Source organism: Pagrus major, chromosome 6 (genome assembly GCF_040436345.1).
Source record: "Pagrus major chromosome 6, Pma_NU_1.0".
Taxonomy (NCBI): domain Eukaryota; kingdom Metazoa; phylum Chordata; class Actinopteri; order Spariformes; family Sparidae; genus Pagrus; species Pagrus major.
Genome location: NC_133220.1, coordinates 17,315,150 through 17,337,510, shown reverse-complemented (window position 1 = coordinate 17,337,510; position 22,361 = coordinate 17,315,150). Strand labels below are relative to the sequence as shown.

At 39.6% G+C, this 22,361-nt stretch overlaps 4 protein-coding genes across 4 annotated transcripts in view; all 4 read left to right on the top strand.

Moving 5' to 3' along the window:
• Nucleotides 1–646: 646 nt before the first annotated feature.
• On the top strand, nucleotides 647–2,240 carry gpx1a (glutathione peroxidase 1a). The gene is made up of 2 exons (XM_073468021.1): nucleotides 647–979; nucleotides 1,550–2,240. Exons 1-2 carry the CDS (start codon nucleotides 755–757, stop codon nucleotides 1,898–1,900), a joined length of 576 nt encoding a protein of 191 aa, XP_073324122.1. The 5' UTR covers nucleotides 647–754; the 3' UTR covers nucleotides 1,901–2,240.
• A 921-nt stretch (nucleotides 2,241–3,161) lies between these two features.
• brk1 (BRICK1 subunit of SCAR/WAVE actin nucleating complex) lies at nucleotides 3,162–4,428 on the top strand. Its single transcript, XM_073468020.1, has 3 exons — nucleotides 3,162–3,320; nucleotides 3,742–3,824; nucleotides 3,926–4,428. Exons 1-3 carry the CDS (start codon nucleotides 3,203–3,205, stop codon nucleotides 3,950–3,952), a joined length of 228 nt encoding a protein of 75 aa, XP_073324121.1. The 5' UTR covers nucleotides 3,162–3,202; the 3' UTR covers nucleotides 3,953–4,428.
• A 1,229-nt stretch (nucleotides 4,429–5,657) lies between these two features.
• rbm5 (RNA binding motif protein 5) lies at nucleotides 5,658–14,503 on the top strand. The gene is made up of 25 exons (XM_073467387.1): nucleotides 5,658–5,805; nucleotides 6,087–6,129; nucleotides 7,218–7,392; nucleotides 7,472–7,630; nucleotides 7,762–7,831; nucleotides 8,248–8,321; nucleotides 9,003–9,086; nucleotides 9,361–9,421; nucleotides 9,780–9,845; nucleotides 9,932–10,092; nucleotides 10,284–10,381; nucleotides 10,534–10,621; nucleotides 10,708–10,776; nucleotides 11,156–11,222; nucleotides 11,404–11,504; nucleotides 11,606–11,756; nucleotides 12,081–12,172; nucleotides 12,268–12,438; nucleotides 12,566–12,706; nucleotides 12,811–12,897; nucleotides 13,077–13,262; nucleotides 13,377–13,451; nucleotides 13,558–13,658; nucleotides 13,784–13,913; nucleotides 14,030–14,503. The coding sequence occupies exons 2-25, from the start codon at nucleotides 6,113–6,115 to the stop codon at nucleotides 14,153–14,155; spliced, it is 2,550 nt and encodes an 849-aa protein (XP_073323488.1). The 5' UTR covers nucleotides 5,658–5,805; nucleotides 6,087–6,112; the 3' UTR covers nucleotides 14,156–14,503.
• Nucleotides 14,504–19,493: 4,990 nt separating this feature from the next.
• The window catches only part of slc38a3b (solute carrier family 38 member 3b), a 30,093-nt gene continuing 27,225 nt past the window's right edge, over nucleotides 19,494–22,361 (top strand). Inside the window, exon 1 of the mRNA XM_073468483.1 lies at nucleotides 19,494–19,691. The gene's annotated coding sequence lies outside the window, so the exon portion shown is untranslated. The remainder of the gene's footprint in view (nucleotides 19,692–22,361) is intronic.

The following is a 22,361-nucleotide window of genomic DNA, read 5'->3' as shown; positions in this document are numbered from 1 at the left end:
CATGTCAGTGTCAAACACATTTTCTTTTTCTTTTTCTTTTTCTTTTCTTTTTTTTTTTTTTGGTAGAATTCAGATTTACTGTTAATGCATTTGAGTACAGTCAATATCCGCACAGGTTATTTAAGACAGTACATGTTCGATAAATAGGCTTTGTGTTGCAAATTGTTTAACTTATTCAGAATGGAAGTTTAAGTCAGTGTTGTGAAATTAAAGTCACCCATACAAATAGGCTACTTGAGTAAAAGTCTTAAAGTAGCCATTATAGTAGATATTAGACAACTTGGCTCAGGAAGAAGAAGAAGACAGACTTTTATGGAAATTACATTTTTTCACTCTGTTGTTACTTTTCCACACACACATGCACAACCTATGTATGGAGAGGTATCACAGCAATGGGGCTGCCATGTATACAGGCGCACTGAGCAGTTAGTGTTTCGGTGCCTTGCTCAAGGGCACATCGGCAGTGCCCTGGAGGTGAACTGGCGCCTTTTTTTTTAGAGGAAGTACAGTAGCAGAACATGGAAACACTGTTTTACCTGTTGACCATATTTGGCAAATAGCTAATTCAGCCTACTTCCGTAAAGGCGATGGAAAAAAACTTCCTTAACAGCTGCGTTACATCTACGGCCCGCCCCTTAATGAAACGAAGGCTGGACTTGCTGACATTGACCCGCCTGAATAAAGATAAGCAGTTGGGTTTTTTTTCTCTTAAGTATAACAACTTGTTCGTGCAGTTCATCCGGGAGTCGTGAGAATGGCTGGGAATGTGAAAAGGTTTTACGACCTGACAGCCAAGCTGCTGTCTGGCGAGATGTTCAGCTTCTCTGCACTGAAGGGGAAAGTTGTCCTCATTGAGAATGTGGCGTCTCTCTGAGGAACAACAACCAGGGACTACACTCAGATGAACGAGCTCCACAGTCGTTACTCCGACAAGGGACTCGTTATCCTGGGTGTCCCCTGCAATCAGTTTGGACACCAGGTAAGCTTTGTGTGGTTTGAAAAGCGGCTCACATGGGCTACTCTGTTTCCCCGATGGATGATATTATTTACACAGCCTATTCAGTCCTATCTGTTACACAGTGTGCTCACATTTAACAGCTCAAATGTAGCTATATGGACAAAAGCTATAAAGGAAAATAGCCAATAACCATGGGACAGTTTGTTTTCCTCTGTGATCAAGACATTTTGAATTTGTCTTTCAGTTTCTCCAGGATCATATTTTATAGGATAATATTTTATAGCCTAATATGATCCTTGGTTTTGTATAAAACAATCTGACTCTACAAAATAACCAGTAAATGTTGTTGTCGGGAGTAAAAAGTACAGTATTTCCATTAAAAATGTAGCCTAGTGAAGTAGAGAGGTATAGCAATAAAACATGGAAATACTCAATAGAAACACAATTACCTCTAAATCAAGTACAGTATAGTGAGAAATGTACCACTGGCCTCATTCTGTCAGTTCGACTCAAAACCTCACATGGCTTTTAATCAACTCGACATACTGTCCATCTATAATGTATTCAACGTTTCTGTAATTTTCATAACAGGAGAACTGCAAGAATGATGAAATCCTGCAGTCTCTGAAGTACGTCCGTCCAGGGAACGGCTTTGAACCAAAGATCCAGCTCCTTGAGAAGGTGGATGTGAATGGAAAGGATGCCCACCCCCTGTTTGTTTATCTGAAGGAAAAGCTTCCATTCCCCAGCGACGATGCCATGGCTCTCATGACTGATCCAAAGTCCATCATTTGGAGTCCCGTCAGGAGAGACGACGTCTCCTGGAACTTTGAGAAGTTCCTAGTCGGTCCTGATGGAGAGCCCTACAAGCGCTACAGCAGATGTTTCCTCACCATTGACATTGAGGCAGATATTAAAGAGCTACTTAAGAAGGTCAAGTAAAGTGCGCTACAGCGCACTCTGGGTGGCTTCTAAGTTTATCAGTTATGACCAGCCTGGCCGAAAAGATTAATCAGTAGACATCTGTTTGGGGTTTTTTTTTATCATGCTTTTCCACCTTTACAGTTTAAGTCAGTTGCAACGCTCTTAGGTTTGTGATATCTCCAGTGTTGTGCACTATGGTTGATCAGCCTATTTACTCAATGAAGACACTCCTTGTAACCTTTTTGTGAGGGGAGTTTCTGATGAAAATGTAAAATCTGACTCTACCACAGTGTGTAACACATATCACAAATATCTCCATTGGCATACGAGGAGAAATAAACGTTTTATGTTATATAAAGTACTACTGTCATTTGTATACAAACACATATCACACACACAATACCTTCAAAATATTCTTAAGTACAGTATCTGGAAAATGTATTTACGTTGAGATATTAAAGTACTATTCTACATGAGTACTAGCTGATATCTCTGTTTATTCACAGCAATGATTTAGCCAGTCTGATATTATAAATTCAGTCGAGTCATGGTGACTGTTGAAGACACAAGACTCTAATTAAGGCAATCCTGTTAGGGTTTGTCATCACAAAAATAAACTTTGCTGGATGCTGTACTTCAGCCCAAAATACCTTTAATTAGCTACCTGAATAGCAGTGGTAGAAAGTAACTAAGTACTTTTACAGAAGTAGTCTACTGTACTTGAGTAGGACCTACACCTTTAAGGTCATTTTACTTTAGTATTTTCATCTTCTACTTTTTACTACACTACATTTATGTGGATACTTTAGTTACTGGTTACTTTGCAGATTCAAGGGTAGTATACAACATTATAAATATGATGTATTATTATAGTTAAAGATAATAGAAAAAAATCACTATCAGTGTGTTTAAAGTAGCCTATAGTACATAGCCCCATCTCTACCAGCTATCATTTAAAAGGTGTTTTACACGTGAATGCATCAATAGGCCTAAATATAATGATGATGATAGTAAGTACAGTTTTAAATGCAGGATTTTAACTTATAATGGAGTATTTCTACATTGTTATTCCTACTACTACTCCCACCACTGCTGATTATTAACACTGTCTGATTAACCTACGAGTGTGGCGTAACGTTGGTGTAGACTGCATAGCTTTACTACGTTAAATATATTATTAAAATTGGTGTGTAATTTGTATGAATTCCTACCCATAAATATAAAACAGCGACACCCTGCCTGTCTCCGCTGTGCTTCCTGGATGAACGCGGGGGGGCTATCCTTGATTGAACAGTACTACGCAGAGCTGCGATTTCCAACATGGCTGGCCAGGAAGACCCAGTGCAGAGAGAGATTCACCAAGATTGGGCGAATCGAGAGTATATAGAAGTAATAACGAGTAGCATCAAAAAAATCGCCGACTTTCTAAACTCGTTTGGTAAGCTTTTAACAACCAATTTTGCACATAAGATCACCACTAGTGAGGATAGCTCGCGTCGATAGCTAGCTAGTTCAGCTAGCTCTCTTGCTGCTGCTGCTAGCATTGATGTTGATGTTTTTAAATGGCCACTCCCAGTTAGCAGTTAGCTTTCATCGTTAGCTGGGAGCTTGTCACGGTTTCCTCGCAGAAGTACCGTGACAGTTTGGTGTCGATTCACCATACATTTTGTTTCGCTTGTTAACTCATCTTAGCAGCCTAACAATGGTCAATACATTGCGTTAGACGACAACAAAATGTAAGTGTCGAGACAGCTAACGCTAATGGCTGTCAGGCTACCGCTAGTTAGTCTGCTCGGCCCACATTATGAAATGTCATGACTGTTGACGGTAACATACTAAAGCCAGTTCATCATCCTCAGACATGTCGTGTCGATCCCGCTTGGCCACTCTCAACGAGAAGCTGACGGCGTTGGAGAGGAGGATTGAATATATTGAGGCGAGAGTAAGTATACTGCATTGTAATTTTTAAACAATCCAGTTGTTTTTTGTATACGAGTGCTTCAAAATGACATAATCAATGCATGAATATGTTTCTCATCACAGGTGACAAAAGGGGAGACCTTGACCTAGAACTCATGAAGGAGATTCATAGCATCCTAGAGACACCTGCCCATCCCACCCCCCACCATCCTGAATTTCTTGGAATAAGTGTGATGGATTCCACCCTCCTTTTTGGGACCATGTGGACCAGTTTTTATATAAAATGATTGAGTTTTGTGTTGTTTTATCTTATGACACATTTGTATAGAAAATAATGGCTCGGCCTTGGGTGTCAGTGACTCAAGCATCATCAATGTTACAAAATAAGAATAACCTCCATTAGTATTGGTTTTAAAAACATGTTTTGGAGCTCAATTATGGATCAGCACAACTTGTCAATCATCTGTGTTGTGTCATTACCACATCAGAGATTAGGGAGGGGAACATTCTTGTGTGCCAAGATGAACAAGTAATTGTGTAGTCATCTTTACCAAGGACCTGCTTGTACAGTGAACTGTTTGGTGATGCTTCCGGATTTAAATAATGTAATAAATGATCAAAAAAGATTTTGTATCATGTTGTTGCTTATCTTGGTCAGATTCAACCTTTTTGACAAGCTATGTTGACACAAGGGAATTGCTTCACAGTAGCTCTGAACACTCAAAAATGTACAGTAGCTACTACATATGATCTATTATACAAGGCGAGAGCAGGACAGCCAATAGTGTTATCTGCAGGTCAAATTGTTAGTGTATATACAGGGGTTTGGTACATGCAGTGCAAGAGTCAATTGCAGTGGCATGAATGCTGGTTATATAGAGTGATTGTTGTGCATACTGTATGTGGATTTAAGACCATATTTACAGTACATACAGTGTGCTTTCAGTTAGTATGACAATGGAAGAACATTATGTACAAGTTATTGCATAATATGCATATTAATCTGTAAAGCAGTATTTCATACAGTAAGAACGCCATGCCAGAATATAATGGATTTCAGTGTTTTCGAACAGCTGACGCGAGAAGAATTGTCGCATTGTGTACAAAGAGGCTTTTTATTTCATGTCACAGCAATGTCCTGCAAGTTATTTAAAAGGCTGAAATGAATTAAACCTCCAGCTCAATCACTATATAATAACATTCTAATAACATGAACTTGAGTAAGAATGATTCAATCATTTTATTTAGAAAATAACATAACAAATGATAGTTGTTTTCTATCAAAATTTGGATGGTTTTGGGACCAAGCTGAAGACTAGATACAGGGATTAAAATTGCCTTTAGAAGAGCTTAACAATCAAATTATTTTATTTAGCCTGGATTTAGCATTCATGTAGGTTCTGTAGCTTTTTGCAATTCCCTTTGAACTGCAAGCCACTAAACGTCTTCTGTCAAATCAATGAAATATTGGTAATATTTATGTGTATAACATCGAATTATATTGCAACTATTTGTAGAGCATCTTCGATGGTACACCCAGTAAAATGGCGGAGAATGCCTGGGACAGATTTGCCCTTATTCTAGCCTTCCAGGCAGCACTCCGTACTCAACCTCACACATCGATTTATGTTCAGGTGGCAAATCTGTTTTTGCATTGGCAAAAAAGAAGGATGTAACAAACCGTGACCACAGTCGTAGTCGTGACCCAAATCTTAATAATATCTATCGTCAACCGAAACATAACCAATTGTTGGAAGCTGTCGAGGGCGACCTGAAAAACAAAGATCCGAGCGCCTAGTGCTGCCTGTGAGGCAAATTCGGGGCAAAATTCTCATATCCCATGATGCAACGGGTGATACACTGATGCATTTTGGGACGAAGAAGGGTCGTTGTGGTGTTGTGTAAAGTCCTTGGACGTGAGATGAATTTTCTTGCTCGCAATTTGTCAAATAACATTTTTAAAAACTTCTAGTGGTTATTTATACTGTTAACAAGCTACACTGGTGAGTTGCTCTACCTTCAGAGTGAAACTGAAAACATTCTTGCAGCGTCACATTGGCGAGCCGGTTTAGACATAACCCGAGTTAACCCACGTCTGTTTGCTAACGGTAGTCCGGCTCCATGTTATGGTTTACAAGCATTTTCTTTTGCACTCCTGTGCTCATTGTAATCTATATATTTTGACTGTAGTTGAACTGTATACTAATAAACTAAAGACACACCAGAGTGTTTGTATATTATAAAAGTCATCGCTTATTTTTTTTATTTATTTTTTGCCTTTTAGAGGCCGTGTGTGTGCAGTACGGGGAAATGGGAGCTGATAAAAGGTGAGTAATGTTCTGCGTTAGCGCCGCTGGCTGTGGTAGGTGTGGTTAACTATAAAGGCATTGTTGTGAATTTCACGCTAACCTTAAATTACAGTCCGCCTATAACTTGCATTAATGTTAGCATTTAGCAATTACATTGATGCTTAGTTAACTTTTGTTAACTTAACTCAGCCAGTTCACTTTCAATCATTCTTCCTCTCAAAAAAGTCAAATCTGAAGGACAATCACTTGATTATGTGAAATGATTTCCCCCATGATTTTAAGAAATGCCCACCACTGGATACTACTGGAAGTTATTTTACTACCGTCCTTCTTTTTATTAATAAAGATAGCACTATGCAAAGTTGCTGTTTTCTAACAAACTTTAATGACAGGATTTAAGAATCCACTGGTGCTTAACTGAGGATAAATTGATTTTAATCCTTTAATCTTCAAGTATTTTTGTGACTGACATTCCCAGTGAAAATGGAAAATTCAATCTTGGATGCAAAGTTCAAAACATTCTTGAATTATTGGGACATAGGGGAAGTATAAATGCTTGGATTTTGTGACCAAGTATATGACCATAACTGTATATTGCAGTTTATTTAGCAGAGTTTGGCATATTACTTGCATGTTTGAGAGAAAGATGCACATCAGGGCTGTTTAATGTATCTTACCACTTAAATGAGACTGTGACCACTGATTAACTCTGTAGTTCAGCTTCTCTCTGCCCGCATCACGTTAATGAGTAAATCAAGAATGACTAGAAAGGCAGACAATCCTTTTGTGTGTGTGTGTAGTGTTCTTTTTCTGGAACTATTTTGTAAGTAGTGGATTCCCAAATTATTGTTTGAGTATAAATAAAGTGTGTACAAATGTAACTGTTAAAAAAACAAAAAGACATTGCAGTTAACACTGTTAATGTTGAAATGTTTCAGTGTAAATCTGTGATTTACCATACATGCCCCATAACAGGCTTATTTTTCTGTACTGCTATTCAAGAAATTATGTTTGTGAGCTTGCAGATGCAATAGTATGTGATTGAATCATTTAAAGAAGCAGTTGTCCTGATGTGTTACTTTGCCTTTCAATGTCTTCCTGACTAGGATTAGTCGCACAGAGCGTAGTGGTAGGTATGGCTCTGACCAGTCCCGAGACGAATCAGAATGGCGTGACAGACGGGAGCGGGACCAAGAACGTGACCACAACATGCGTCGCTGGAGCGATGACAGACGTAGTGAGCGTTTTGAAGATCGTCGAGGATCAAGAGACAGTCCAGAGGTAGTAATTAGTAGTTAAAATACGCAACTGTTTGATGACATCCATACTTAACTGATGCACTGATCTATTTGTTTTAAAGCAAAGAGAAAGAAAACGACGCAACAGCGATAGATCAGAAGATGGTTATCACTCCGATGGCGACTACCCAGAGCAGGACTACAGAAGGGAGCCTGGGGAGGAGAAGAAGAGCAAGACCATAATGCTCTGGGGTCTTTCTCCTCATGTCACTGAGGATGATGTGAGTCTTCGGTTTGTCTCCACAGCTATGCAACTGTTATTTTTGTTTTATGTATGAGCACCTCTAATTCTGTAAGATGAAAATGATTTTGAATCATGTTATTAAAGTAAAATATGTATTTTGTTATTCAGATTCGTTTTGCCATAGACCAACTTGAGGGGCCGCAGCCAGTGGATGTGAGGCTGATGAAAAAGAAAACAGGTGAGAACCAGATATGTGACGGACCCAACCTCCCCCCCAGTCTTTGACCATAGGGCCAATCTGCTTCCATTCAGACCCATTTTCCCATAGCAACTAGGAGAGAATTGTATCAGGTTACTTGAAAAAGGATTAAAAATGTTAATTTAAGACTTGACATTTCAGTTCGTTCTGGACCTTTTTAAGGTAAGTAAAAGCAACAATAACAATTTTGACAATTGACAAACACACTTTGTTGTTAAGTGTGGTTCAAAAAGTGGAATTAGCAGGATTTCTTGCTATGGTAAAACTCTAAGGAGAGGCCAGTTGTGTACCAAACAGGGCCTGGGTCGTGAAGCAGTTTGTGGAAGACTTTGAATAATATGCCCATGGACTCTTAACTAACACGCCTCCCGTCTATATTTGAATGCTGTCTCTAGGTATAAGCCGTGGTTTCGCCTTCGTGGACTTTTATCACTTGCAAGATGCTACCCGATGGATGGAGACCAATCAGGTTGCTTCACAATCGCCAAGTCTAGTTTTAATCTTGGGGATCTGAAAAAATAACCCAAATGGCAACCAAAGTGTATTGAATAAGTTGTGTGGAAACTGTACAGATCTTTTTGAAAAAAAGAACTCAAGGATTGTATGCCACAGGGCAAAAAGATTTGTGTGCTAAGATAGATGATTATAGTCATGTTATATATCTAAATGTTCTAGTTAACTGTAATGGCATTTGCCTCAAATCTGCAGATTTGACTTTAGTGAGATCATCTACTACTGCATTTAAGATAATGAACACATTATCTTTACCTTGCTGATAGAGGCATTATCAATGATATTTCAGGGTTGAATGTAAGCTCAGTCTTTTTATTATTATTATTATTTTTTTTTTATCCTTCCCCTCAGTAGATGTGAATTTTTTCATCCCTGTCAGTTAAAAATGTCTGCTAGGGTTGTTAGGGCACATTGTACACTCTGCTCCAGCTCAGACTGGGCACTCGGGTCCCAAACACCTAAAGAAAACCCTCCATACATCATGTTCACATATACATCATGTGCCTGTCTTGTCTTTAACACAAAGGCTATCTGTTGGGGGTCCCTCTCCCCCATCTCTCCCTTCCAACACTGCTTGCTCTGTTGATGAGAAATGCTTGCCAGAAATACTTGACTGATTTTTGGCGTCCTCTTTCAGAAACGTCTGACCATCCAAGGCAAAACTGTGGACATGCACTACAGTCATCCCAGAAACAAGTATGAAGACTGGCTCTGCAACACTGTAAGTTAATGACCTGTCTCAGTTTCATGGCCACACCTCACATACACACACATGCAGGCCCATAAGTATTTATAATAGGTTTATAAATTACAACTGTTGAAGTCCTGTTAGCTTATTTTGTGGTACACCTACATTTGGATAAGCGGTAACGGTTAGGTTGTGTCACAGGTAAGTATGGTATGCTGCACCAATATAGATTGCCTGTTTTCTGAGGCAGCACTGTTCAGGGCTTTAGTAGGTGTATAATAAAAATGATTTGAACGGTTACTTGCAGTGTGGCCTGTACAATTTCCGGAGGAGGCTGAAGTGCTTCAGGTGTGGAGCAGCCAAAGCTGGTAAGTAGTTAAATCAACAAGAGGCCACTGACTGCAGACATCCAGCAGGCTGGGTCAACAGTGCTGAGATGCAACGCAAACTTTATGTTGTGTTGTTGTCACTCTGTCAGATGTAGGCAAAGTGCATAGATGGGAAACAGCCTGCATTTTTTCCATACTACCTGATCATACAACATGGGGACAAACCACAATACATGGCTGTGATATAAGCTATTTGATACTGTAAAATGTTGAATCATATTTAGCAGAGGTTTTTACACTTATCACTTTTTTAACTCACTTCCAGTTCTTTGATTAAAAGAACAGTTCTGAAGACTATGTTAATGCCCTTCTTACTTCTCTGTTATTCTCTCAACAGAAAGTGAAACCAGCAATAATACTGGAGTTTCTGAAACTCAACCCAGTGGAGATTTCTATGGGGACAGTAAGGACTTCTCTTTTACAGATGCAATGTCCCACTTATCCATATTCATGGTATGTTGTTCTAACATTGACTTCTGTCCTATACAGCAATAATCCTGAGAAATATTGCTCCTCTGACCACCGTGGAAGCCATCATGACAGCCCTGGCACCATATGCTAATCTTTCATCAAACAACATCCGCCTCATCAAGGACAAGCAGACAGGCCAAAACAGAGGCTTTGCCTTTGTACAGCTGTCCTCTCCTCTGGTAAAGCTTTCTTTAACATTTACAGATTAAAAGTGTCACAAGTTACAGTCATTCAGCATCATAATTGACTGCTACAACAGCCACCAACTTATCAGCGACTTCCTTTTGTTGTAACATAACTCATTGGTTGTTTAAAATCTTTCTCCATGATGCCTGCATAGCACTTAAAATATAATCTCTTCTTTTCACAGGAGGCCTCTCAGCTGCTAACCATCTTACAGGGCCTGCAGCCTCCTCTGAAACTGGATGGAAAAACAATAGGGGTGGATTATGCTAAGAGTGCTAGAAAGTGAGTATAATAGTGTAATATGTGCCTTTGTTTTGTGATGTATGAACAGAGTTACCTCCATATATTTTGTTAACTCTTTCCTTTCCTTGGAAAATGTGTTTTTGCTTATGTCCCGTTTTGATCCACAATAATGTGTCATTTGCCTGTTTTAGGGACCTTTTACTACCTGACGGGAATCGTGTCAGTGCCTTCTCTGTGGCCAGCACAGCCATTGCTGCAGCCCAGTGGTCCTCCAGTCAGGTTGGCCCATTTCTGTTAATATCCTGTCGTTTATCATCTCCCAGTGTCAATGTAAAAGGCTCACAACCCATACTTTACCCTTTCAGCCACAGCAGAGTTCAGAGGGAATGTCTGAGTACAGCTACCTGCAAGAGGGCTATACTCCAATGTCTCAGGTTAGTAGCACAACATATGCATTTAACATTGTAACATTGGCTTCAGGGCTGATACTTTCTGATATATGCATTTGCTTTAAAGATGCATTCACTAAAACATGGTTCTCTAGTAACATCTAGTGGCAGCTATAGGAGACTGCATCATGAACAACTTGTCTTCAGGCAAATCTAATGATTCCATTCACCAATAAAAGATAAAACATGAGGCTGCACATGTATCATAACACTATCTTCAGTATTGAGCCAATATAAGTGTTTACACTGGCCAGCATCTACATGTCCTTTGGAATAAAAGCTGAGTGGTGAGGCAGTTTCACACAGTGAAGCTCAAAATACAATATTTCAATAAATGTTGGTGTTTTTTTTTTTTTTACAATAGGACTACCAGGCATACTATCAGCAAGGAGCAGGAGCCAGCACCTCACAGGGAAATGGGATATTAGGAGGTAGGTACACTTACTGACCTTTTTTATTTAAAGTGTTCTGCTATTAGAATCCTGCTATTAGAAGCATCAAGCACAAAGACCTTCTCTATATTCTGAACGATACAATAATTTGACTTTGTTTATACAGTGATGTGTATGTGTTGTTGGACAAATTGTCATAGTATTGCTTTTCCAATCACAGCTGCCCCGGGTGTGAAGATTGTTCCAACTGCAGCTGGAGTAGTTATCTCACAGACTGCACAAGTCTATCAACCCCATATAATTGTGCAGCCTGCTGTCCAGGTAACACACATTTGTGTTTATTATGTCAATAGACTATAGTACCATTATTCAGATGCACGTAATGGTGTAACAATGTAAAAACAACATTATCTTCATTGCAGGCTTTGCCACTTGCCCAGCAACTGGAGGTCAAACCCCAGACTGGACATCTCTCAGGCATTGAAGCTGCGTCATTGCCTGTTGTTCCTGTACCTGCTGCCACTGCTGCCAGTACATTAATAGCTTCAGGACAGACAGCTGACATCAGCACTGGTATGAGCCCACATAGTCCCTTAAAGCCTGTCCTGTTGAAGTGTGATGGAACGTGTCACGCTGATATTATAGTGTTTCCTCGGGTACATCTTTAAACACAGGCTTGATGAGAGTGCTAAATTTAGTAATGGCCATGACTAGTCTTTGATGTGACTGGCCAAATATCTGGACCATGCAGCGGTGCCTATACATACATGTATATGTATATACATATACATACATGTATATGTTTGTATATATACATATATATGCGTATGTATGTATATATATTTATGTAATATGTGTATATATATGTATATGTAAATTATGTTTTATAATCAACAGGTGTTCCTGACACATCCACCTATCAGTATGATGAGTCCTCTGGCTACTATTATGATCCTCAAACTGGCCTCTACTATGACCCAAACTCTCATGTAAGTAGTGCACAACCACCATGTGAGTCACTTGTCATGTTGGTGAGTGTCACAGGAGTTTATATGGTTTTGATTATGTGTTTTTGTCTTTTTAGTATTACTACAACTCTCAGACCCAGCAGTATCTGTACTGGGACAGTGAGAAGCAGGCATACGTACCTGCCTCAACCGAAGCAAATGCTGGACAAAATGATAACACAGCAGGAAAAGATTCTAAAGAAGCCAAGGAGAAAAAGGATAAGCCCAAAAGCAAGACTGCTCAGCAGGTATTGTGAAATGAATTCTGCATTAGCGCCTCTTCAGCTTCAACGTAGCCTTTTCCAAATAATTTAAATTTTTTAATGTCTGTTTTTCGATATTATTTTGATGTTGAAATCTGTTCGATTCTTTCAGATTGCGAAAGATATGGAGCGGTGGGCCAAAACTCTCAACAAGCAGAAAGAGAACTTCAAGAGTAGCTTCCAGCCTATTAGTCAAGAAGAGAGGAAGGAGGCAGCAGCTGCAGATGCAGGCTTCATACTGTTTGAAAAGAAGGTAATACAGTAGGATTTAATGTCTGGCAAAGTTCTCAGACTGAATGTGTAAGCTTAAGGCTTTTAACTTCCTAAACTGACTGATTTTTGTTTTGTTTTTTTTAGCAGTCAGGAGGTCTAGAAAGACTCATGCCAGAGATGCCAAGGGCCGCTGAGGAAGAGCCACCAACCAGCTCAGTCAACTCTTCCAAAGTGAGTGTTTTCTACATCCCTGCTTTTGGAAGGGCCGAACTCTTCCTTTGCAGTGTTATTGCAACTATTGTCAAAACCATTTTTGAAATCATTTTAAATATATGTTCTCAGTTATATTTAGGTGTTTGTTTATGTTAGCAATATTAACACCTGCCTCTGTTTATCCATGGTGTGGTTAGTGTGGTCTTGTAGCAGCCTACAGTGGGGACAGTGACCCTGAGGAGGGTGGAGCAGAGCCGGTTTGTGGTGAAGGAGACCTGGACAAGCTGACAGACTGGTCAAAGTTGGCCTGCTTACTGTGTAGGAGACAGTTTCCTAACAAAGAGGGTCTGGTTCGACATCAGCAACTCTCTGACCTCCACAAGGTAACGTTGCACATAATGTCTTCAGGACTAAATAGTGAAATTTATTGTCAGTCAAGAAGGTCCATACAGCCATTAATTCAATGAGGTATTCATGCTGTCTGTGGTGTTTCCTAGAAAAACATGGAGGTTCACCGCAGATCCAAAATGACCGAAGCAGAGTTGGAAGAGTTGGAGAGAAAAGAGACTGAGGTTCGACTCAATACATAATCACCCAGTTACTAGTGTGTCACATTGTTCCCACAGTAAATGTAAATTAATTAAATAATCAAAAAAATGTTCTATTTCTGGTGAACAGATGAAATATAGAGACAGGGCAGCTGAGAGGAGAGAAAAATATGGCATACCTGAACCCCCAGCACCCAAAAAGAAGAAATTTAGCCAACCAACACCAGTCATGTAAGTCACTTAGTTACTGAATTGTGTAAACTGCTTTTTCCAGTCCGTACAGCCATCTGGTTGCTCATTTTGTATGTATTTAGTCATGTTTAAGTGATTTAAAATGTCCCTTTTTTCCCTTACAGTAACTATGAACAGCCCACTAAAGATGGCCTTAATAGTGACAATATTGGGAACAAAATGCTGCAGGCCATGGGCTGGAAGGAGGGTAAAGGTCTTGGTCGCAACCAGCAGGGCATCACTACACCAATTGAGGTATCCACAACAATTACCTGCTGGTGTTTGGGTGTATCCAGCATCTATCAGTATGAATACTTTGTGAATATATATATCTCTACAAAGAACTTAACGTTTGTGTTTTTTCTCCTCAGGCACAGTTGAGAACAAAGGGAGCTGGACTTGGCACTAAAGGAAGCAACTACACCCTCTCTGCCTCAGACACGTACAAAGACGCAGTCCGCAAAGCCATGTTTGCTCGCTTCACTGAATTGGAGTGAGTCATTAGTCTCCAGCTCAAATGATTTATGATGTGAAAATGACAGATATATTGACAAAAGAGCAGAAGTGAGGTACTCCTTTAATGATTTTAGTCCATGTATGTATGATACATGATGATTTGCCTCTTGCCATAATGGTTAAACCTGACAATATAAAACATCTGTAATGGAGGTGTGTTAAGATAGTGAATATTATTTATAAATTGTACATAGACACAGTAAATTTACTTCCCTTGTTTACACATTGCTTCTGTGTTAATGCCTTTTTTTGTCTCAGCATGTGAAAAAGATTGTACAGTTTATACAAAAATCTTGTCTGTTTGTACAGAAAATAAATGACTTACGTGATTTATGGTCATCATTTCATCACCCATAGCAGATATTCGTTTTTTTAATAAGAAAGAATTAATTAGACTGTTTGATTAGACGTGTAGTTAATGATTAATTAAAAAGCAAAAGTAGGGAGGAAAAATAGTCACTCACTCACTGACTGTTGTGTGCTTGAGAGCTGATGACTCCAATCGATCGAATTGTATTCTTTATCGCCAAAAATCATTTCAGTATTTATATACTTCTAAATCATACTTGACTCAATTAAAGTGATGTAGTATGACACTGTTAGTGGAAGAGACTGTATTTTCTGCAGTACTCACTGCACTAATGCACAGAAGAATCAGTACCATCATGTCGAGAACTTTGTTCTAAGAAACTTGTCGGAACCAAGTAATATTTTTTCTTTTTAATAAACGTGTCCCTGATAGTGAAACTTCGAACTGGACAAAGCCTATGGTTCAATATACAGCTGATGGTATAAACCAGGTATGAATGTCCCATTCTCCATTATAGATGAAGGATTTGCCAAAAAAAAAAGTTCTACTGAGCAAATGCACTTAAAAAATAAACAATTCTAGCTGGGACTCATTTTAATAGTGTGTTCAGAAGAGGGAGTTTTCTTACTGGACAATATCAGGCCAGGATACTTGCTGTAAATTTACTTTCGTGAACTTGAAGCTGTCTAAGATGATTTTAAAAATTCAAAGCTTTGCTGTATGCACGCTTTCTGCACAACTACAACAAAGAGTTAGTTTTAGGGTGTTGTAGTGAGACTGTCCTTCCACTAGAGGACAGATTTTTAAAGCAATGTGCTGCTGACTGATTAGCACTGCTGAGCTGTCCTTCAGCAAGACACCCACAGTTCCAGCACTTCAGTTGTTGACCTTGCACTCTAATCTTCCTGTGAAGGCGACAGCAAAAACATACGTCCCCAGTGAGATATAAAAAAAAACACCCAAAAAACGGATTCCATGATTGCCATATTTAACAGATAAATTATAGAGCTGCTTTTGGTGGCAGTGAAGAGGAAAGTTACAACAAGAGTAACAGTGCACTGCCTCAAACAGTACACAGCAGATCAGGAATATCGCTTCTTTAATTCCACACATTCTTCTTCATTCTTTAAAACCTGCCGCCAGCAGTAACTACAATGCAACTGAGTGACATCACTCGTGGGAATTCACCAGCTTCCTCTGTAGTTGAAAAAGGCTTTACTCAAATTTTTTTCACTACTGCAGTGGTATTCCCCTAAATTATAACTGAGAGAACCAAGGAGGGTTGAAAATGCCATGAGTGTCCAGTTGCAGTATTTTTTTTTAGCAATGACATACCACAGGGAGGCAGTGTTCCTTGATGTCCCTGGGATAGTAACGGTAGCAGTAGAGAGATCTTTTACACCACTACAAGTACTTCTACCACAGTGTTCCCCTCCTTTGAAGGACTTTTCTGAAATAACATAAGAAATCCACTGGAGTCTTCTGTATGGTGGCCGTGAGGGTCAAAACACAAAATTCTGAAATGTGTTTTGTAAAATGCTGTTGTGTTTCCTGAAACGTTGTTTTGTTTCCTGGAATGTGGTTGTGTTTGTGAGATGCCAATGTGTTTTAGAAATTGTGTTTTGACCTTGAGGGCCACCATACTTTTGCTATTTATTTATGCCGATGATCAGTGAGAGACAAGTACTTTGTGTAATAATAAGGATTTGTGTATGTGATTCTTTTTGTGTCATCACAGTGGAAGGTTTCTCAGGCTAGGATAAAACTACAACATGCAGAAACGTGTCTCTTTAACTTGTCTTCCTTATTATTTTCAACTCTTATTTGACAAATCTTGAATGCAATATGCATTAGTTATCTGTTTTTACCATATTTCCATTGCAAGTTAGCATCACTGATAAAAACTAATGCATCTGGGTGATAGTAGATCTCTTGCTTCATCCAGTCAGCTGACTCTGTCCATCCACATATTTTATGTGGCCTTTGAGCCTCAAAGACCCTGACCATGCTGATCCATAGGAGGTAGAAGAAAAAAATGTGTTTGTGTTGCGCCTATGTATCTTTTGTTTGAAGAAGTCAATGCCTGCTGAGTTCAAGGTCTTTGTTTGTGCATGTGTTTGTTAGTGGAGACTAGGGATAAAGAGAAAATCAGAGCATCCTGTAAATGGAGATGGATGGCTGTTATAAACTGAATGCTGCATGCATATACTTTCCATTGAATTCACCATTATTTCGTAAATTATGCTGTTCGTCCACACAAGAGTGAGGCGGTCAGTGGTTGGTCTCTGTGCTGGCAGTCCTTATCTAAACAAAGAGTGTTACACAATGAAAAGTGATACAATATATTCCCTGGGTTATTTCATGGATCTCATGGTGCCTCATCCTTTGATATTCTCACCTCTTGGGGTGAAATGTTCTGAACCTCAGATCCACCCCTGTTACATAAATACATGTTGTAGTAATACTGCCTAGCTCCTGTGGTCTGAGGTGGAAACTCTGCTGTTATATTCCCATCCTGCTTTCTCAGAAGCATCACAAAAACCATCTGCAGCTTGAGAAAGATGAGCCACATCCCTCTCTCTATGAATGGGCTTACATAATTCTTTTAAAATAAGCTGTGAAACTGATAAGAAACCCGGCAAGTTCTGCTTATTGCTTCAGAAGATATTGACTGAGGTGTGAGCAGGGCAGGAGTTCAGGGTACAATGTCCAATGTTTTGGTATGGCCAAATGATTCCACTAAGTGTAATTTATAATATGCTGTACATTATGTAATACTCATCAGACAGCACCAGGAAAGTCTCATGGTCGAGTCTTACTCCTTTTCAAGCAAGGCGAACCAAGTGCTGGTTCTGGGCTGGTGCCAGTGCTGGTTTGAAGTTGATTCAAACTGTGATCCTTCTAAGAACCGGTTTGCTTTTTCAAGGGCATGAGAGCCACTGTAGACTCACATCATTCAGTCACTGTGTACGTCTCCAATTTCCCAACATTGCTAGGAACAACTGTGGAACCCAGAACGAACATGACCACATTGACTCTCTACAATTGTTGCTCCTGGCTTTGTATGCCTACATTGGCATCCAAATATGACTGAACCTCGGACCGCTGTTGCTTCGATTAGCGAAAATAGTTAAAATATTTAAAGTCAGAAACACTATACTAGCTCTGGTTTTTAAAAATGGCAGTCATAAGCAGTTCTAGTTTGTCCTTGGTCATGATAACCCTGCCCCCAGCCCCTGACGTAAGCAGCTCTTTGTCCTAGACCAGTGAAGTGTTGGTGCAGCTCTTGAATCAATTTTCCTGGCTGGGAACTATTTCTTTGGCTGTTGAAACACAAAGAACTAGTTCCACAGTAGGCACTGCCTCTGTTTCAGCGCCTGAACAGCCTTGGTCGAAAAGGGGTATCTGAGAACTATCTGTATCTCTATCCACCACCAACTACAACCTCAATAATAGCCTTGAAGTAGAAATTATTACCTTTCTGACAGTACCATCAAAAAATTTAAGAAATTGAATAGAAATGTAAAGGAAACGGAGTCTCAACCTGGGAAAAATGTTAATGTGTGAAGTGAACAGAGTAAAATACAGATTCCTTCAGAACTGGGCCTTATATCTACATTGTAGTGGTCCAGCCCCTGCTTATCTAGTTGCACAAGTCTTACAAAGAGCTGCTATTTACTGTAGCAACTCTTCTTGCATCAGGTATAATATTGGTTGTTCTTAAATGATTTTGACTCCAATGTCAGGTCAACATAGCTTTGGCTCCACCGTTCTGAAAGGTCAGAAGAATCTGAAGGAAAGCCTCGGACTACTCAGTACAGCCCCAGAGCTGGACTGCACTGCCACCACAGACCACCATCAAGTGAATTCTCAACTTGTAGGAAACACTGAACAGTGTCACTGTCTATAAATATACGACAGTTACTATTCTGCACAGATGAGGTGTAAATTTGCAAAGATGTAAATGTAAACCGTTGAACATTAGCATCCTCAAACTTCATTGAGCGGACGTGACCTCTACAGGTCGCTGGATGGGCCACTTATCCACTTTGATGAATTCAGACTATCTTCTGCTTCATGGCTTTTTGGCAAGATACTTTAAGACACACAGATAACACTGTACAACACATATTGTAGGTGGGTTCATGTTATGGTCAATGTGTGTTATGTGTTTAGATATCTGAATCTTGCTCGACAGTAGTTGAGTTTTCAGTATTTTTATTACATGTTTACTGGTGGTCAGTGTTGCTCCTTACTATATTTGTTACATGTTCTTGTTGTGCTCGTGTTTTGGACATTAAAGTTTTATTCTACTATTTACTGGTGACATTGCACCATGTCATCATAATTCATTCATACATCTTTTTCAAATATAGATATTTTGATTTTGACTCAGCTTACTGGGTAGCTATGCAATTACAGTCAGTTAATTAATTCATGTATTACATGGTATTTGCCAGTGACTGCCAGACCCAAAGATCACCTCCTCACCTTTAACTTAAGTGTCCAGCCATTGCTTTCACATGAGTAAGCTCCCCCGCATTCCTGACTCTTAACAGGTGCCAAATCTCAGGCTACACCGTGCTGGGAGCTGCTGGATCTGATACAACCGGCAGGGGAAGGGAGATATAAGATCAGAGAAAGGATACTATAATACAGGGTTTGTGCAAATGGGATGTGAGTTGCAGCAGTTGTTGGCTTCATTGCCTATTTTAACGCTCACAACAAATCGAGAGACACAAGTGAGACCCACACCTCCTTCACAGGACTGGCTCTTTGATTTACGCACCATAGTTGACCATAGCCTTCAATGCGCAATTCCTCCATGCCAGGAATATGCCGGTGTGACTGCCACGTCCTGTGATTCTCTTTGTATTTCCCACACCTAGAGCAGTGGTGGAAACCTACAGCCAGCAGCGCAGCCATAGGGGGGTTTGCCAAGGAGGCGGACCTAACGCGACCCCCACAGTTGAGCTCCAGGAGCTTTTTACAATGCCGACCATTTCTCCAGAGCGCATTTAGCAGCGAGCGACGGTGCGAGTGTGCGTAAATACCCACGAATACAGATACTATCTCACTACTAGTAGTAGTACCTCCACCGAGGAGCAGGGAAGAAGAAAGACGCACGGAGGAAGAGAATCGTCACATTTATTCTCACTCATCATCAGAGGGATTTACTCGAAAGCTTCGTGACAAGAAAACATTTGGTAAGACTGAAGAAATCTCATATTTTTCTTTAAGATTGCAGAGATGATGCAGTTGGAGCAGTAGTAGTAGTATTTTTTAAAAACCTTGGATCCAGCATGATTTTTTTTTTCCAATCACAAGGAATATTGTAGCCCAGAGGGGAAAAGAATAAAACACATAAGAGGTTATATGTGAATATTTGTAGGCTATGTGATCACATGGCACACAATACTGGGGCATATGGCTTTGTTTCCTACTGGGAGGGGGTGGTGATCAATAAAGAAAGACCAGCATGGTTGGTCCTCCTGCAGTGAGCGCCAAGTCCAGATGTCATGATGACCATGCGTCTCAAGGAGCCAGTGACTGTCACTGTGATTTTAGTCCATCTATCTACTCACGAAGCATTTTGAAGCTTGTATCACAGCCACCTTAGACCAGACTGAAAGTCAAATAAACAGCTGGATGAATGACATTTACCAAGTGAGTGACTCACAAGCTACATATCACTTCTCTTGGGATGAAAGTGCAAATGTGCGTAAAACGTGTCGATGGGCACATCTTCGGAAAACAAAAAGAAAAGTCATATATGTGAAGCCTTCATGTGTTGGCCGTGTCCGAGCGGCCACATGGCATCGAGTAAAGCGCAAAGACAGCTTCCTTTTCCTCCCATTACAATCGATCCATATCCGACAGAAACTAATCACCTCTTTACCACACTGCATTTACATATCCAGTGTGCGTCAGGACACGATGACTAACATAAACAGCAGAGGCTTTACCAACCAGTAGCAGCCTTTTTAAAGCACTTTGCCTTTGTTATTGTCGGCTAAATATACCCGTGTGGAGGAAGAGCGCCATGTGTGGGAAGTTAACGCTGCACATTATCACTGTGCACACTGAGCCTGCCGCATGTGAAGCTGTGTGTTGAGAGGAATGGCTTCAGGAACCAAGACGTGTTGACTTGTTGACTTGGCATTTGTCTTCATGTGACATCAATGTTCCTGTGGTTTTCTTGGAGCAGTGGTCATGTACTGGAGATGTGCCAGTGAAAGTGTTCCCTGCTGTGTCTCATGCTGGATAATATACAGTGTTGTATAAAGTACCTGCACGTCATACTCGAGTAAAAGTAAAAATATCATGTTAGAATATTACTTTGGTAAAAGTTCAAGTCACCCATACAAACAGTACTTGAGTAAAAGTATCTGATATTAAGCTACTTAAGTATCAAAAGTAATATTCTGGCAATACATGCACTTACAACTAAAAGTAAATTATACATATATACATGTATACTATATACTAGTGGTCGACCGATTATCAGAAATGATATTCAGCATTTTAATGATTATTGGAATCAGTGTTTTTAATTATTTTATTAGTATTATATAAGTATTTTATTTTTAACCCTAATGCCAATAAAATAAATTAATACAAACTACTACTTTGGCTATGATGCAGCATGTAATCTGCAAAGTAACTAGTAACTAAACTTATCAAATGAAATGTACTGGAGTTATCGACAATATCTGCCTCCAAAATGTAGTCGAGTGGAAGTATAAAGTACCAGAAAAAGGAATTATGAATATCTTAAAGGACAGTACAATGTAAATGTAAAGTAAATGAACTAAGTTACATTCCATCACCGCTATTACACTACTCAAAATCAGTTAGGTATTTTGGGATTAGAGTGAGACAAAGACAAAATTTGAGGATGTCGCATTAGACTTAAAGGTGCACTGTGTAGTTTTATGCCCAAACAAACTAAATAAACAAACTTGCTTTGTTTATATTTGGCGGACCCTGCCACCTTTTTCTAGCTTCAAACAGTGTTTTTCCTCTGAGAACAGCTTGTTTATTCAGTTATGGAAAAAATGAATATTTCTGAATTTGTATTATTACCTCATTACCTAACCCAAAGTAGTTAAAATTTCTTCTCCAAAACTGCTTAGTGCCCCTAAAAGGAAATTATTATTGTTGTATTGTATAGACCAAAAGATTAACCAGTTAACCCAAAACATAATCAATATGTGAATGGATAATAAACATAACTGTTCATTGTAGCCACTTTTATTTCTTATGTATCAATACATCTTATATTCTTGCACTTCGTACACGACTCATGATGAGTTTACAGGGAACTAGCCCTTTAAAGTCTATGCTAGACTTATTATTCTGCAGTTACTCCAGGTTTCCATGGTTATTATAACAATGATCAGTTGAGACATCCTTGATTAGGATGAGTAGGATGGTTCAGGATGCTGGAGGTTTTCTTGAGACCTGCATTATGTGTGAATAAATCAAGGTTTGAAAGCTTACAAGTGTGTTGCAGGTTGCTAGTTTCAATCTTTGACTGACTTTGACTGGGAGCGATGGGTGTGGAAATGTGAATGCTCCTGTGTAATAACTGTTAAGATGGTCTGGAGCAAGGCACTTAACCTCCGTGTTGCTTGAAGGCAGGTGCTGAGTGGTCTTCATGGAACCATCTGTGGTTGTGCTGGTGAAAACATGTAGATACGCTCAGAAAAAAGATTTTCAAATCACCAACCGTATGAAGATTGAAAACATTTAACAGATAGACCGTCTGTCTGTGTATTCAGGGCAGTGAGATTCAGGGGCTATGTTTTTGACTTTGGCCTCAGGGCTAAACACCAACACCCTACATGGGTTTTCATGCTGGGTTCATCACAGGG